The 17,730-nt window shown below is 49.8% G+C and overlaps 1 protein-coding gene and 1 pseudogene across 1 annotated transcript; both read left to right on the forward strand.

The window, feature by feature from the left end:
* Positions 1 to 495: 495 nt before the first annotated feature.
* Positions 496 to 1,176, forward strand: LOC115409453 (SLA class II histocompatibility antigen, DQ haplotype D alpha chain-like; the record flags this gene model as incomplete). Its single annotated transcript, XM_030120658.1, has 2 exons — positions 496 to 793; positions 975 to 1,176. Coding segments are annotated over 2 exons (432 nt in total), but the record flags the coding sequence as incomplete, so codon positions are not given.
* A 6,727-nt stretch (positions 1,177 to 7,903) lies between these two features.
* LOC115409309 (H-2 class II histocompatibility antigen, E-S beta chain-like) lies at positions 7,904 to 12,587 on the forward strand (annotated as a pseudogene).
* Positions 12,588 to 17,730: the final 5,143 nt, after the last annotated feature.

Below are 17,730 nucleotides of genomic sequence, written 5' to 3' on the forward strand. Positions count from 1 at the left end.
TGTGTGTGTATGTGTGTGTGTCTGTGTGTGTGTCTGTGTGTATGTGTGTGTGTGTGTGTGTGTGTAAAACCTGTCTTGTATGTGTGTGTGTGTGTGTGTGTGTGTGTGTGTGTGTGTGTGTGTGTGTTCTCGTATTTCTATCCTTGTCGGGGCCAAATGTCCCCACAAGGATAGCAAAACGTGGAACGACGTGCCTTGTGGGACCTTTTTCCGGTCCTCAGTAGGAGAAACAGTGTTTTCTTGACCATGTTGTTGTTACTGAAAAAAGTAAAAGTGCAAAAACATTTCTTTAGGGTTAGGCTTTGTTTTAGTGTGGGTTAGGGTTAGGGTAAGGGTCAGGGTTAGGGGCTAGACATGAATGGGAGTCAATGGACGGTCCCCACGAGGATAGAAATACAAGCTCGTGCGTGTGTGTGTGTAAAACCTGTCTTGTATGTGTGTGTGTGTGTGTGTGTGTGTGTGTGTGTGTGTGTGTGTGTGTGTGTGTAACCTGTCCTGTGTGTCTCAGACCCCCCCTCCACCTTCATCATCTACCCCCGAGACGACGTGGACCTGGACCAGAAGAACACTCTGCTGTGCCACGTGTCTGGGTTCTACCCGGCCCCGGTCTCCGTCTCCTGGACCAAGAACGGACGGAACGTGAGCGAAGGGACGGCCGTCAACCAGCCGTTCCCCAACAAGGACGGAACCTTCAGACAGACGGCCCGGCTGGACTTCGTCCCCAAAGACGGAGACTTCTACAGCTGCTCTGTGCACCACCCGGCCCTGAAGACCCCCATGACCCGGATCTGGGGTGAGAACCAGCAGGACCGGTCTGTCTCTGGGTCCACAGGAGGACCGGTCTGTCTCTGGGTCCACAGGAGGACCGGTCTGTCTCTGGGTCCACAGGAGGACCAGTCAGAATGTCTCTCTCCTGATGTTGACCTCTCTCTCTCTCCAGATGTTGACCTCTCTCTCTCTTTCTCTCCCTCCAGATATTGACCTCTCGACCTGGCAGACCCAGCCAGGTGTTGGACCCTCAGTCTTCTGTGGACTTGGTCTCCTTGTGGGTCTGGTGGGCGTGGCCGTCGGAACCTTCTTCCTCATTAAAGGAAACAAGTGCAGATGATTGGCTGCTGCTGCTGCTGATGTCATCACTGTCTCCATGGAAACGACCCCAAAGCTTTGATCTGTTTATATCACTGATCTGATCGTCTCTAAAGTCTGATCATCACATACAGATACAGATACTACAGTTTATAAAGTGAACTGATCTTTCTCTCTGTGATAACAGTTTATAAATAAAGTTGAATTGAATCTTTCTCTCTGTGATAAACGTTTATAAATAACGTGAATTGAATCTTTCTCTCTGTGATAACAGTTTATAAATAAAGTTGAACTGAATCTTTCTCTCTGTGATAACAGTTTATAAATAAAGTTGAATTGAATCTTTTCTCTCTGTGATAACAGTTTATAAATAAAGTTGAATTGAATCTTTCTCTCTGTGATAACAGTTATAAATAAAGTTGAATTGAATCTTTCCCTCTGTGATAACAGTTTATAAATAAAGTTGAATTGAATCTTTCTCTCTGTGATAACAGTTTATAAATAAAGTTGAATTGAATCTTTCCCTCTGTGATAACAGTTTATAAATAAAGTTGAATTGAATCTTTCCCTCTGTGATAACAGTTTATGAATAAAGTTGAATTGAATCTTTCTCTCTGTGATAACAGTTTATAAATAAAGTTGAATTGAATCTTTCCCTCTGTGATAACAGTTTATAAATAAAGTTGAATTGAATCTTTCCCTCTGTGATAACAGTTTATAAATAAAGTTGAATTGAATCTTTCCCTCTGTGATAACAGTTTATGAATAAAGTTGAATTGAATCTTTCTCTCTGTGATAACAGTTTATGAATAAAGTTGAATTGAATCTTTCCCTCTGTGATAACAGTTTATGAATAAAGTTGAACTGAATCTTTCTCTCTGTGATAACAGTTTATAAATAAAGTTGAATTGAATCTTTCTCTCTGTGATAACAGTTTATAAATAAAGTTGAATTGAATCTTTCTCTCTGTGATAACAGTTTATAAATAAAGTTGAATTGAATCTTTCTCTCTGTGATAACAGTTTATAAATAAAGTTGAATTGAATCTTTCCCTCTGTGATAACAGTTTATAAATAAGTTGAATTGAATCTTTCCCCTCTGTGATAACAGTTTATAAATAAAGTTGAATTGAATCTTTCCCTTTGTGATAACAGTTTATGAATAAAGTTGAATTGAATCTTTCTCTCTGTGATAAGAGTTTATAAATAAAGTTGAACTGAATCTTTCTCTCTGTGTTAACAGTTTATAAATAAAGTTGGACTGAATCTCTCACTGTAATAACTGTAATAACATTGGATAAAGTTTTTTTTTCCTTTTTTTTCCCCTTGTCCTGTTCAGCAGCTGGGCGTCAACACTGTCTGATTGTAGCCTTTTACTGTCCGAACAGATTTTAATGTCAGCAGCAGGACGAGTCTGAGTCTCCTCCTGCTGCTGCCTTTATTTAAAACTGGCATCCGGCATGGCTGAGGACAGGACCGGGACGGAGACGCTCAGAGAGCGAGAGACAGAAAGAGGAGAGAGATAAGAGAGGGAGAACGGGGGGGGGGCGCACAAACCTATGTACAAATTCACAATGCACAACAGTGTTGTCAATGCACCACACGCAACCAAGAACCCATCCCAAACCCCCGATCTAGACAACACCCAAAACAGAGCCGACAACCAACACAGAAACTGCTATATATACATACATATATATATATATATACAATGTGGGAAATAAGTATTGAACGGCATTAACTGTTTTGTCATTACATTTATTCCAAAGATGCAATTCATGTGACCATTTCTTCCAGACACTGGTATTAACTCAAATAATCCACACATGAAAAGAAATCACAAATTCAAATCCATAAATAGTGATTATGTGGAATTAAGTGCAATAACACAGGAAAAAAGTATTGAACACACTATCTGAGACTGGTTTAATACTTTGTGGAGAAGCCTTTGTTTGCAATGACTGCTTCCAGACGCTTGTTGTATGTATGAACTAATCGCCCACACTGCTCAGGTGTGATTTTTGCCCATTCTTCCACCACGATTGTCTTCAAATCCTGAATATTCTTTGGTGCCCTATGGTGAACCCTTATCTTTAGTTCTTTCCACAAATGTTCGATCGGATTTAAGTCAGGTGATGACTGGGCCATTCTAACACATTGATTTTCTTTTTTTTAAACCGTTCGAGAGTCGACTTTGCCGTGTGCTTCGGATCGTTGTCCTGTGAAAGGTCCAGCCCCGTCTCATCTTCATCATCCTGGTGGATGGCAGGAGGTTCATCTCAAGAATTTGCCGATAGATGTTTCCATTCATTGCTCCTTCAATTATATGAAGTCTGCCAGTACCACGAGATGAGAAACAACCCCATGCCATGATGTTTCCACCACCAAACTTCACTGTTGGTATCGTGTTATTTGGGTGATGTGCAGTGCCATTTCTCCTCCAAACATGCTGTGTAGCTATGACAGCCAAAAAGTTCAGTTTTTGGTCTCATCTGACCAGACAACATTCTCCCAGTATTCCACAGGCTTATCCAGATGCTGTTTAGCAAACTTTAGACGAGCTCAACATGCCTTTTTTTGAGGAACGGAGTCTTGCGGGCTGAGCGTCCATAGAGGCCATGGCGGTGGAGTGCATTGCCTATCGTTTTCTCTGTAACACTTGTACTGCTGCCTCCATGTCTTGCTGGAGTGCTTTCCGGGTGGTCCTTGGCTCTTTGAGAACTCTTCTGACCATCTTTCTGACTCCCTGGTCAGAATCTTGCGAGGAGCTCCTGTGCGCGGGCCTGTTGATGATAAGGTGATGCTTCTCCACTTGCGGATAATGGCCCCAACGGTGCTTACTGGACTACTCAGATTCTCTGAGATAAGTCTGTAACCAGTTCCATTCTGATGCTGAGCAACAATCAGGCTGCGAAGGTCTTGAGAGAGCTCCTTGCTTTTACCCATCATGAGATGTGTCTTGTTTGACTACTTGGTGAAAAAACAACCTGTTTATAGGGCCATCAATTAGCACTAACCCAGCTGATGTTGGTTTGCACTATAGGAAGTACAAAGACTAATTACTTTCAGGTGTGAGATGGTATGGTGCCTTTCCTTGACAAACTATACAGCTTTCCCATGGTGTGTTCAATACTTTTTTCCTGTGTTATTGCACTTAATTCCACATAATCACTATTTATGGATTTGAATGTTGTGATTTCTTTTCATGTGGGATTATTTGCGTTAATACCAGTGTCTGGAAGAAATGTCACATGAATTGCATCTTTGGAAATAAATGTAATGACAAAACAGTTAATGCGTTCAATACTTATTTCCCCCATTGTATATATCTTAGGGGTGGGACTCGATTTAAAAAATCATCTAATTAATTATGGCCTTTGTAATTAATTAATCTCAATTAATCGCATATCGATATTTGACCCGAGATCCAGTGAGAACCTTTCTTTTTCTAATGGATTTGGTATAGTGAATCAATATAGTGATACATGAGCTTAAGCAACAAACACTGTTCATTTTTTCAGCAAGGAAGGAGGAATTTAACCAAGACAAATAAACCAATACACATTGATCAGTGCAACTCTTGCTGGGCTGGGCTGAGGGTCCTGGAAGTAGTCGGAGTGACGTCCTCTTCAACTCCAGCTGTATGCCAGGCTTGCGTGTTGGCCGCTGCTGCGACAGGCTTAGCATTCAGATGATACAGCAGGCTGGATGTGCTGCGATGGGATGCAGATTCTTTGCTGCACAATGTGCATCCAGCTGTGGTTTTATCCACGCTGCCATCGCTGGCTTTTCAAATCTACATTTTCTGTGCAGGAGACCAAGCAGTGCGCTGTCGTCGGGAGCAGTGTTGCCAACTCCCCAGTAAGGAAAGTCACTATTGGCTGTCCTAAAGTCGCCAGAAGTCTCTAGATGAGGTGTCACCTAATTTGCAATTTGCATGTAATTGTAATGGCCGCTGTAGGAGAGAGGAATGACGTCATGGGAGAAGCAAAATGTGAGTTAAAAACACCCTAAATATGTTTAGAACTACAAATGAACTTTCTTCTGTTGATTCTTGGTTTGTCAGCAGTGAGCAGTGGCGTATTTGCGCACACGCGATTCATCTGAAGTGTGGAGGAGTGGTGTGGGTTCTCCTCTGCTCTGCCTGCAGCAGGGGGCGCTGCTGAGGCTGACTGCTGTGAGTGCTTTGGGACGGGGAGGGGCTCACGCAGCTCCGCAGCTCATTGAGGACAGCAGCTGCAAGAACGAGGCGTCCTGTCACGTCTCCAGAGCTCCAGAAAAAGTCGCTAAATTTGTTGCTAGTCGCTATTGACAAAAAAGTCGCCAGGAGGCTTGGAAAGTCGCCAGATTAACGAGAAAGTCACCAAGTCGGGAGCTGTTTCCTTGTTGTGTCACAGCGAAATATGTCCCGGTGAAACTCGCCCGGTGACAAACGTTCCGCAACAATTTGCGATAATTTTTTTTATCGCGTTAAAATTTTTGTAATTAATTAATCGTAACTAACGCGTTAAAGGTCACAGCCTTAATATAATCTATATATATATATATATATATATATATATATCTATATAGATATATCAGTGGCGATTGCTCTAAGACTGCAAGGAAGCTCAACTTCCCCTTAAAATGTCAAAAATAAGTGGTCCAATATTTACGTTGTGGTGAACATTTCATTGACTAATATGCGCTACAAACACGTTCATCTTTTTGTCAGAATCGGCTACTTATCTCAAGTAATGACTCGGCTTTTTTTCTCACTCCCCTCGCAGCGGGCACGGCGCTTTAACCAGCGGACGCTGAGCGTCCATGCGGAAGCTAGAGTGGGTTGTTCTGCTGCAGTGAAACTGGACGCATTGGATAAAATGCTGGGCTGGTCCCGCCCACGGACGCTCAGCGGTCTCTGGGGGTCTATGGGCAGTGGGCTGGCCTGGACGCTGAGCTTCTGTGTGGTGATTGGATGATCTGTCTGAAGCTTGATTGACAGCGAATGAGCAAATCAGCGATCTTGAAGTAAAAAAAATGCACCAAAGTGCTTCTGAAGTTTTTCATTCTGTGTTCTGAGTTGATTCGGAGGCTTTGCTGATCCCTGGAGACTTTGTGTTTGTGAAAAACGAATAGCGTTGTGTTTGGAGACTGGTTTCGGTCACTCTGTGGTTACTGTCCTCGACTAGCAGCTGTGGAGCTTCTCCCTTCTCTCACACAGCTCCAGCCTCCAGCAGCTCCAGCTGCTCGCTAGCTGCACACAACGGCAGACAATGTGAATGTGTGGACCGGATTTTGGTTGAAGCCATTTGATATTCTTCCTTACGAAGAGGGAAAATTGGTTGTTAAACTGCAGAACAGATCAACTCCTAAGACTGAGTGTGCCGAAAGGAGGGGAAAAGTAACAGGTCCTCTCAGCTGTCCTGGTCTGACCAGGTGAGCTGCTGACTGAAGCGCTGTCACCACATAAAATGTCCTGCTGGCCATGCCTTGGATGAAACTATCTCAGGGAGGTGTTGTCTGGTCACAAGTGGGCTTTGAGGCTTCTGTCTAACTTTGACAGGGCATACAAAAGGCATGAAAGCTAATAGAATTTACATACAAAAAACAGATTACACATATTACAATGTATGCTGAAACTGAGCTTCCCCTCTTTGGAAGACCAGCAGCCGCCACTGATATATATATATATATATATATAGTATATATATATATATCTATATATATATATACATATAATTTTCTTTTTTCCCCCTGACGAAACCATAGTAGTGAAAGACCAGGCTATAAAAATAAAAGGTGGTGTAGGGAAGGAAGGAAATGCCAAGGACACTACAAACCTTTTTTTTTTTTGAGAATATCGCTAGTAGTAACTAGTAGTAACTAGTAGTAACTAGTATGTGACTAGTAGTAACTAGTAGTAACTCGGGGCGTGCATCAAGAGAGGTCTGCTACAGATCACCATTATTATAACCACCACAGAAGACAAGGTAACCAGTATGTGAAGAGTGATTAAAGATCAGAGTGATCAATGTGAATATGATGGTGACAGTGATGGTGATAGTGATCATGCATATACTGACCTCTGACCCCTGAGAAGGCCAGAAGCAGGCCCAGAGAGGCCCTCAGAGCCCAGACAGCCGTGCGGTCATCACAGAGCCCGGATCCCAAGCCGCCCCCCCAGGCAGACGCCCCCGCTCGGTCCAGACACGTGGCAGAGGAAAGCCCCGGCGGGGACCCCGGCAGTCCGGGGAGCCACGGACCGGCATGGAGCCGGCAGGGCGAGAGCCCAAGGCCAAGAGCCCAAGAGCCAACCCCCCACCCCGGGCGGAGGGGCCAGGACCCCCCGGGAGGAACCAGCCCACACGGGGGCTACACACCCCAGGCCAGTACACCCCCCCAGCGCTCCGGCCACGCACCCGAGATCCTGCTGGGAAAACATTGGATAAATGTGACTGGATCTGGAGAGTTCCATAGCGCCTGTGAAGAACCTCAGGGTTCTTCAGGAGAACCTTCAAATGATGGTGAGTAAACTCTCCTGATGTTTCCACCAGAACGTGATGTGGAACCCGTCAAATCCACGGAGAGACTGAGCGTTCTGACGTTCTGCTGGGTGGTTCAGGCCTGAGTCTGAATCCAAACTGCAGGCTCTCTGCAGGGTTCTGCTGTCGGCCGGAGATCCAGGTGTGTTCTGACGTCACGTCTGTCAACAGCCGACGCCTCGCAGAACAACAGTCTACCTGGCAACAGGTGACAGCAGGTCATGTGACTCCTTCCTGCCAGCAGGTGGCAGCAGGTCATGTGACTCCTTCCTGGCAACAGGTGGCAGCAGGTCATGTGACTCCTTCCTGCTTTAAAGAGTCTCTCAGTCAGACTGAGTCAGTTGTTCAGGAGCTTCAGCAGCAGCAGCAGCAGCAGCAGCATGACTTCATCCTTCACCTGGATCCTGCTCCTCTTCCTCACTGGACACAGTGCAGGTAGGAGACCTGATACACCCTGATACACCCTGATACACCTGATACACCTGCTACACTCTGATACACCTGCTACACCCTGATACACCCTGATACACCTGATACACCCTGATACACCCTGATACACCTGCAACACCCCGATACACCTGCTACACCTGATACACCCTGATAGACCCTGATACACCCGAACACACCCTGATAGACCATGATAGACCCTGACACACTTGATACACCGTGATCCACCCTGCTACACCCTGATAGACCTAAAACACACCCTGCTACACCCTGTTACACCCTGATGGACCCTGATAGACCCTGAAAGACCCTGCTACAACCTGATGCACCCTGATACACCCTGAAAGACCCTGCTACACCCTAATACACCCTGACCCCCCCGATACACCCTGACACACTCTGATACACCCTGATAGACCCTGCTACACCCTGATACACCTTGACACACTCTGCTACACCCTGCTACACCTTGATACACCCTGATAGACCCTGATACACCCTGCTACACCCTGATACACCCTGATAGACCCTGATACACCCTGCTACACCCCTGCTACACCGATAGGACCCTGATACACCCTGATACACCCTGATACACCCTGCTACACCCTGCTACACCCTGCTACACCCTGATAGACCCTGATAGACCATCTGCAGAGATTTCAGGAAGTGCATCTTCGACATTTTGAGCCATCAAGGTTTTGCAGAACAACTTCAGCCCTTGTGTCGGTCGCCATCTTTGTTCGCTCGATGAAGCAGCTCAAAAGCTAGCTCACGGGCGCTAAAGCACACAGCGAAGTTCAGGATGGACTGCAGACGTACCAGAGCACCCGGGATGCCAAGCACCACGTCCGTTCACCTGTTAGCTTCGCCTGTTCTCGGTCCGCTGTTAGTCTGTTAGCTTAGCCTCTGTCCTCAGTCCGCTGTTAGCCTGTTAGCTTCGCTTCTGTCCTCAGTGAGATATTAACCACACTCTCCCCAGACCGCTGAACACACACCTGTGCCCCACTCTGCTCCTGCAGCTCCAGTCCTCCAATCACAGCCTGACTGTCTGCAGGTGGGACTAATCTCAGCTGCAGAGCAGATGAGAACACACACACACACACATCACCACACACACAGGGCCCCTCCTGCTCGAACCTAACGCTCACACGGTTATATACACAACGCATTTCTGTGCTTTGTATCATCGATCACTTTCCGACAATGACTCAGCAGAAAAGACCTCTTCCATTATTGCTGCGAAAACATTTCTGCCAGCAGAGGGCGCCTCAGAGCCTGAGGGCCTCTGGGACCCGGGGCCAGCACACACCATGACACACATTCCCTGAACTCTCGTCTGTCTGCTTTCAGATGGATTTCTGAGCTTGGAATTGTCCCGCTGTAACTTCAACTCCTCTGAGCTGAAAGACATCGAGTACATCTACTCCATCTTCTACAACAAGCTGGAGCTCATCAGATACTCCAGCAGTCTGGGGGAAATATGTGGGATACACAGAAATGGAGTGAAGAATGCAGAACGCTTAAGCACACGATCCAGCTGTGCTGGCTAGGAGGCAACTGGAGCGAGGGGAAAACTTCTGCAAACACAACATTGAAATCTGGTACAGAAGGATCCTGTCGAAAGCAGGTGAGTCTGACTGAACCTCAGATTAATCTAAAGTCTGACTGAAGCTGAGATTAATCTAAAGTCTGACTGAACCTCAGATTAATCTAAAGTCTGACTGAACCTGAGTTAATCTAAAGTCTGACTGAACTGAGATTAATCTAGTCTGACTGAACGTGAGATTAAGCCTCGTGTCCGGAGTTTTGAAAGAGAATTTTTTTAATCCAACGTCTCGAGGCTCCGCCCTCCCTCTGCTTTCATGAGCGACCAAGCCACGCCCCTTTAATTGTGCACGCGCATTATCCGTCGGGTGAAAATGAGCGCCTCCAGTCCTGCAGCATCCTCCATGTTCAGCTGTTTACGGTGGATGTTCAGCAGACAGTGGATATATCTGCTGCAGAGCTAACTCTCCTCTGCTGGGCGAGCGACGTGCTCTCTGGCTGCTCCACGTTGACTGACGGCACGACAAGGCGGAAGCTCGAAATCTATTGGCTGAAGCTGACCGGCACTTTTCGGATAACATGGGGGTCTATGAGACGAAGGCGGGGCTCATAAAAAATTTTTATATTGCTTTATGCTAATATTATATTGTAGTATGAACCAGACTGACACATTGAAGCTCTGTTGAAAAATGATTCATACGTTGGAAACGAAGGGAAACTCCGGACACGAGCTTTAATCGAGAGTCTCCCCTGGTGGTCAGACTGGAGAACTTCAGGCCTGGTGGTCAGACTGGAGAACTTCAGGCTCCTGGTGGTCAGACTGGAGAACTTCAGGCTCCCCCTGGTGGTCAGACTGGAGAACTTCAGGCTCCCCCTGGTGGTCAGACTGGAGAACTTCAGGCTCCCCCTGGTGGTCAGACTGGAGAACTTCCGGCTCCCCCTGGTGGTCAGACTGGAGAACTTCCGGCTCCCCCTGGTGGTCAGACTGGAGAACTTCCGGCTCCCCCTGGTGGTCAGACTGGAGAACTTCCGGCTCCCCCTGGTGGTCAGACTGGAGAACTTCCGGCTCCCCCTGGTGGTCAGACTGGAGAACTTCCGGCTCCCCCTGGTGGTCAGACTGGAGAACTTCCGGCTCCCCTGGTGGTCAGACTGGAGAACTTCAGGCTCCCCTGGTGGTCAGACTGGAGAACTTCAGGCTCCCCCTGGTGGTCAGACTGGAGAACTTCCGGCTCCCCCTGGTGGTCAGACTGGAGAACTTCCGGCTCCCCCTGGTGGTCAGACTGGAGAACTTCCGGCTCCCCCTGGTGGTCAGACTGGAGAACTTCAGGCTCCCCCTGGTGGTCAGACTGGAGAACCTCCACAGTAGAACCAGCAGCTGTTCTCTGCTCAGTGAAGATGAATCCAGGTTGTTCAGGTTCCTCCTTTGTTGTTCAGACTCAAACCTACGTGAGGATCCACTCTGAGACTCGTGACAGCGGCGGCCGCCGCTTGTTGGTCTGCAGCGTCTACGACTTCTACCCCGAAGACATCCAGGTGGGCTGGCTGAGGGACGGACAGGAAGTCACGGAGGACGTCACGTCCACTGAGCGGATGGCCAACGCCGACTGGTACTACCAGATCCACTCCCACCTGGAGTACACGCCCAGGTGAGGCCCCGCCCACACACCGGGAACCAGGTCCAAACACAGGGTCCAGATCTGCTACCAGGTCCAACCCTAGTTCAGGTCCAGGTATCAGCAGAAGGACTCAGTACTGGGTCTAAGTCGAGGGGTCACATCCTGGTCCCTGGAACCCAGTCCAGGTTCTTGAATCAAGTCAAGGAACCAAGTGGCCAATTTCAGTCCAGGTCCAGACATGAGGATCAAATCCAGATCTCGGTCCCAAGTACTGAGTCTCTGAGCTTGTCCAGCTTCAGTTTTAAATCCAGGACCAGGACCAGGTCCACCTCAGGATTTAGGACAATATCCAGGTCCAGGTTCCAGACCCAGATGGGAGGTCTTATCATTGATCCACATTAAGATTCAGGGCTACAAACCAGGTCCAAATGCTTGGACCTGGTTGAAGTCATGGTCTAGATTATGCCAGATCCAGATCCAGGTCCAGGTCTGGGTTGGTCCAGTCAGAACTGAAGGATGCTGGTTTGTGTCCAACAGGTTGGGAGAGAAGATCTCATGTGTGGTTCATCACGCCAGCCTGAAGGACCCTCTGATCACCCATGGGGTAAAGACACCTGTCTGTCCCTCACCTGTCTGTCCCTCACCCGTCTGTCCCTCACCCGTCTGTCCCTCACCCGTCTGTCCCTCACCCGTCTGTCCCTCACCCGTCTGTCCCTCACCCGTCTGTCTCGTGTCTCCTGTCTGTCCTCCAGATCCGTCCTTACCAGAGTCTGAGAGGAACAAGATCATCATCGGAGCCTCTGGACTGACCTGGGTCTGGTTCTGTCTCTGGCTGGTTTCATCTACTACAAGAGGAAGGCCCAAGGTCAGAGACCGGATCAAACCGGTCCACACCGGTCAGAGACCGGATCAAACCGGTCCACACCGGTCAGAGACCGGATCAAACCGGTCCACCGGTCAGAGACCGGATCAAACCGGTCCACACCGGTCAGAGACCGGGTCAAACCGGTCCACACCGGTCAGAGACCGGGTCAAACCGGTCCAGACCGGTCAGAGACCGGTCAAACGGTCCAGACCGGTCAGAGACCGGGTCAAACCGGTCCACACCGGTCAGAGAGACCGGGTTAAACCCAGATTAGATCGTTCTACCAAGTGTTGTAGGATTTCTTACCTTTGACCTTTGACCCTTTCTGTCTCTTTAGGGCACAGTCTGGTTCCAAGCAGCTGAGTCAGGATCCAGATCTGGTCCTGATCCTGGTCCTGATCCTGGTCCTGGTCCTCGCTCCAGTTTCTGTCTTTCAGATGGAAGAAAAAACATCTTCAGCTTTAATTTGCTTTGTGGTCTCTGAACCTGAACCTGGTCCAGGTTCCTGCAGTCGGTCCTAGACCAGGTCTGATGTGGACCCTGCTGGACCAGCTGGTTCTTGTGTAACTCTGCTCTGGAATCTCATGTAACCCGACTCCTCTGATTCACTTTTCTGCTGTCAGTCCTGAAACCAGAATAAACCTCCAGGAAACTGATTCTGGTCCTCATTCTGGTCCCTGTTCAGCTCCACACACCAGCCAGAGCAAACCGGTTCACACCAGTTCAGAGTCAGAGGAAACCGGTTCACACCAGTCAGAGTCAGAGGAAACTGGTTCACACCAGTTCAGAGTCAGAGGAAACCGGTTCAGACCAGTTCAGAGTCAGAGGAACCCGGTTCCTACCAGTTGCTGCTCCTCCTGCCCTGCTCCACCTGTGGTGCCGGGGTTCCCAAGAAAAGTTACTTTGGTGAGGACAGGAGTGAGGGAAGTGAGAAGGGTTTCTATGGTGACGGCACGGCGCAGCGCTGCCAGGTGGCGCTGTGGAGCCTCAGTGGCTCTGGATCTCCAGGATCAAGATGAGGAACCCAGGTTCTAAAGATCCACTTTGCTCAGTGAGAGGAGGAACCCAGTCCAGAACAACGAGCCCAGCGAGGAGCTGACCTGCAGAACCAGCCCTGCTGGACGGTGCTGCAGGTCAAAGGTGGCCAGACCGGCCCGGGGGCATGGCGGGGGCATGGTGGCGGGCATGGCGGGGGCATGGAGGGGGGCATGGCGGCGGGCAGGGGGGGCATGGGGGGGGCATGGTGGGGGGCATGGCGGGGGCATGGTGGCGGGCATGGCGGGGGCATGGCGGGGGGCATGGTGGGGGGCACGCCAGACGAGCATGAGAGCGTCTGTTCCAGCCAGACGCTGTGAAGCAGAGATCACTCAGGGAAACTAGTCGACCTCCCCAGTGGAGACGCCACCAGCCCAGGTTCCAGGTCAGTGTGTGGAGCGGCCCCCCTCACAGCAACAACGCTGATCCTCCAGGGATCAGCAGCAGTTATAACAGTTCTAATGCAAGATGGCGAAGCTGTATACCGTTCTGCGGTACGTTCCTGCAGAGAACATCAAGACCAGCAGGGGGCAGAGCCTCCCAGGAACACCTGCACCTGCACCTTGAAGACGTCAAAATAAAAATAACATTCTGCCCTGATTCTGATGAGACATGCTGCAGATGTAACGAAGTGAAGGTCAGCAGCACCTCTGGAGAAGAACCTTCTGGAACTTTTAAATGAAGTGGTCCTGAAAGCTTCTGAGGACCGGAGACCCAGCCTGCAGGGGGCGAGCCAGCAGGGCTGCTGGCATACTCCACATCCAGCAGACCCCTCACACACCCCCCATCCTGACCACACTGGACTGGAGCGAGAGAGTGTCTGGGTTTCCGTTATCCGGTAATTACCGGACTTTGACCGGGAAAGTCTGCCGAAGTCTGACATATTTTAATACCGCCGTCAAAATGTCCGGTGAAAAATATTCCCTTCAAGCTCAATTTTTATTTGAATATTCCATCCATCCATCATCCATTTTCTACCACTTATCCGGGGCCGGGTCGTGGGGGCAGCAGTCTCAGCAGAGATGCCCAGACTTCCTGTCCCCAGACACTTCCTCCAGCTCCTCTGGGAGGATCCCAAGGCGTTCCCAGCCAGCCGAGAGACATAGTCTCTCCAGCGTGTCCTGGGTCTTCCCCGGGGTCTCCTCCCAGTGGGACATGCCCGGAACACCTCCCTCGGGAGGCGTCCAGGAGGCACTAAACAGATGTCCGAGCCACCTCAGCTGGTTCCTCTCGATGTGGAGGAGTAGCGGCTCTACTCCGAGCTCCTCCCTGGTGACTGAGCTCCTCACCTCTCTAAGGGAGCGCCCAGCCACCCTACGGAGGAAGCTCATTTCGGCCGCTTGTATCCGGGATCTTGTCCTTTCGGTCATGACCCACAGCTCATGACCATAGGTGAGGGTGGGAACACAGATTGACCGGTAAATCGAGAGCTTCGCCTTTCAGCTCCCTCTTCACCACAACGGACCGATACAACAACTGCATCACTGCAGCCGCTGCACCGATCCGCCTGTCAATCTCACGCTCCATCCGTCCCCCACTGTGAACAAGACCCCAAGATACTTGAACTCCTCCACCTGGGCTAGGGTCTCTCCACCTACCTGGAGAGGGCAAGCCACCTTGTTCCGGTTGAGGACCATGGCCTCGGATTTGGAGGTGCTGATCCTCATCCCTGCCGCTTCACACTCGGCTTCGAACCGCCCAGTGCATGCTGTAGGTCCGGGTTCGATGAAGCCAACAGGACGACATCATCTGCAAAAAGCAGAGATGAAATCCTGTGGTTCCCGAACCGGACCCCCTCCGGCCCCTGGCTGCACCTAGAAATTCTGTCCATGAAGATTATGAACAGAACCGGTGACAAAGGGCAGCCCTGCCGGAGTCCAACATGCACCGGGAACAGGTCCGACTTACTGCCGGCAATGCGGACCAGACTCCTACTCCGGTCATACAAAGACCGGACGGCCCTTAACAGGGGGCCCCGGACTCCGTATTCCCGGAGCCCCCCACAGGACACCACGAGGGACACGGTCGAATGCCTTCTCCAAATCCACAAAACACATGTGGACTGGTTGGGCAAACTCCCACGAACCCTCGAGCACCCTATGGAGGGTGTAGAGCTGGTCCACTGTTCCACGACCAGGACGAAAACTGCATTGTTCCTCCTGAATCCGAGGTTCGACTATCGGTCGGATCCTCCTCTCCAGTACCCTGGAATAGACTTTCCCGGGAGGCTGAGGAGTGTAATCCCCTATAGTTGGAGCACACCCTCTGGTCCCCCTTTTTAAACAGGGGGACGACCACCCCGGTCTGCCATCCAGAGGCACCGTCCCCGACCGCCACGCGATGTTGCAGAGACGTGTCAACCAAGACAGTCCCTGCACATCCAGAGACTTAAGGTATCAGGCCGAATCTCGTCCACCCCCGGTGCCTTGCCACCGAGGAGCTTGCCAACCACCTCAGTGACTTCAGCTTGGGTGATGGACGAGTCCACCTCTGAGACCTCAGCCTCTGTCCTCCACGGAAGACGTGGCGACGGGATTGAGGAGGTCCTCAAAGTATTCCTTCCACCGTCCAACAATATCCCCAGTTGAGGTCAGCAGCTCCTCCTCCACTGTGAACAATGTTGGCGGAGACCTGCTTTCCCCTCCTGAGGCGCCGGACGGTTTGCCAGAATTTCTTCGAGGCCGACCGATAGTCCTCCTCCATGGCCTCCCCGAACTCCTCCCAGACCCGAGTTTTTGCCTCCACAACCGCTCGGGCTGCAGTTCGCTTGGCCTGCCGGTACCTGTCAGCTGCTTCGGGAGTCCCATGAGCCAGCAAGGCTCGATAGGACTCCTTCTTCAGCTTGACGGCAGCCCTTACTTCCTGTCTCCACCACCGGGTTCGGGGGTTGCCGCCACGACAGGCACCGGAGACCTTACGACCACAGCTCTGAGCAGCTGCTTCGACAGTGGAGGTGGAGAACATGTCCACTGGGACTCAATGTCCCCAGCCTCCCTCGGGACATGAGAGAAGCTCTCCCGGAGGTGGGAGTTGAAAACCCTGCTGACAGAGGGTTCCACCAGACGTTCCCAGCAGACCCTCACAACACGTTTGGGTCTGCCAAGTCTGTCCGGTTTCCTCCTCCGCCAGCGAATCCAACTCACCACCAGGTGGTGATCGGTCAACAGCTCTGCTCCTCTCTTCACCCGAGTGTCCAAAACACGAGGTCAGAGGTCAGATGACACGACAACAAAGTCGATCATCGACCTCCGCCCTAGGGTGTCCTGGTGCCAAGTGCACTTATGGACCCCCTGTGCTCGAACATGGTGTTCGTTATGGACAAACTGTGACTAGCACAGAAGTCCAGTAACAGAACACCACTCGGTTCAGATCGGGGAGGCCGTGCGATCCAATCACCCCCTTCCAGGTCTCACTGTCGCTGCCCACGTGGGCGTTGAAGTCCCCCAGTAGAACAATGGAGCAAGCAAGCAAAGTTTAAAATTAAATTTAATTCCAATTTCCACCTCATTTTATCTCACTTTATCACTTTTGGTTTTTTTTCCAGGCGGAACTAAGATTGTAGCACGTGTTTCATTTACTCCAACAAAGCGCGCAGCACAACAAAACACAGCAGGAGACACATGGACAACAAGCCAGACTTAAAGACTTTTTTACTGAACAGGATAGTTGAGAGGAGAACGGCTCAGAGCCTGTAGAGCCAGACGAGTCTGTCCAGGTGCTGATCCTGACCCTCTCTGGGGATCTGTCCAGGACTCGCTGTCTGACCTCAGTCCAGGTTTAGAATCCGTTTTCTAAACAGTCCACTCAGGTTGTTTCACAGCTTTACTGTGAAGACAGAACAATGTTTCTACGACCAGATTACTGATGTTTTTAAATCACTTTGTCACGCAGGTGACAAAGATTACATGGATGAAGACCTCATAACAGGAAGAGATTTTTTTACAGGCTGGCTCTGCAGGTGAGGAGGCTTTCTATCTGTCCTGATCTTTGGGCAAATCTTTGAATAAATTTCCCGACTGCTCTATTGAAATTTAGTCCGCACGAAATTGACAAGCGAGGGCCTTTTGAAAAGTAACCCGACCCCCCCCCAGCCTGGCGGAAGCTGCGGGGGTTTACAGTACACCGTATACTTTGCAGCTTTTAAGCCCAACGAATTCAGATAAAATCTGACCAGGAAATCAGACGCTTGTCCGGTAAATTGAAACCTGCCGGTCACGTCGTCCACTGACATTTTTTTATAGCAGAAACCCTGGAGTGAGAGAGTGAGTGAGTGAGTGAGTGAGAGAGTGAGAGAGTGAGTGAGTGAGAGAGTGAGAGAGTGAGAGAGTGAGTGAGTGAGAGAGTGAGAGAGCGAGAGAGTGAGTGAGTGAGAGAGTGAGAGAGTGAGAGAGCGAGAGAGCGAGTGAGTGAGTGAGTGAGCGAGAGAGTGTATTCAGTGCACATGCTGCTGCTGGTTCTACACTGTTATAGAGTTGTTTATATAGAGTTGTTGTTTATGTATTGTTTGTGTAGAGTTGTGTATATAGAGTTGTTCATACAGAGTTGTTTATCTGAGCAGGTCAGGGTTCTGTCAGGAACTCTGTCAAAAGGTGAAAGGTCATTAATCATGG

This window comes from Salarias fasciatus, chromosome 3, assembly GCF_902148845.1.
Source record: "Salarias fasciatus chromosome 3, fSalaFa1.1, whole genome shotgun sequence".
NCBI lineage: Eukaryota > Metazoa > Chordata > Actinopteri > Blenniiformes > Blenniidae > Salarias > Salarias fasciatus.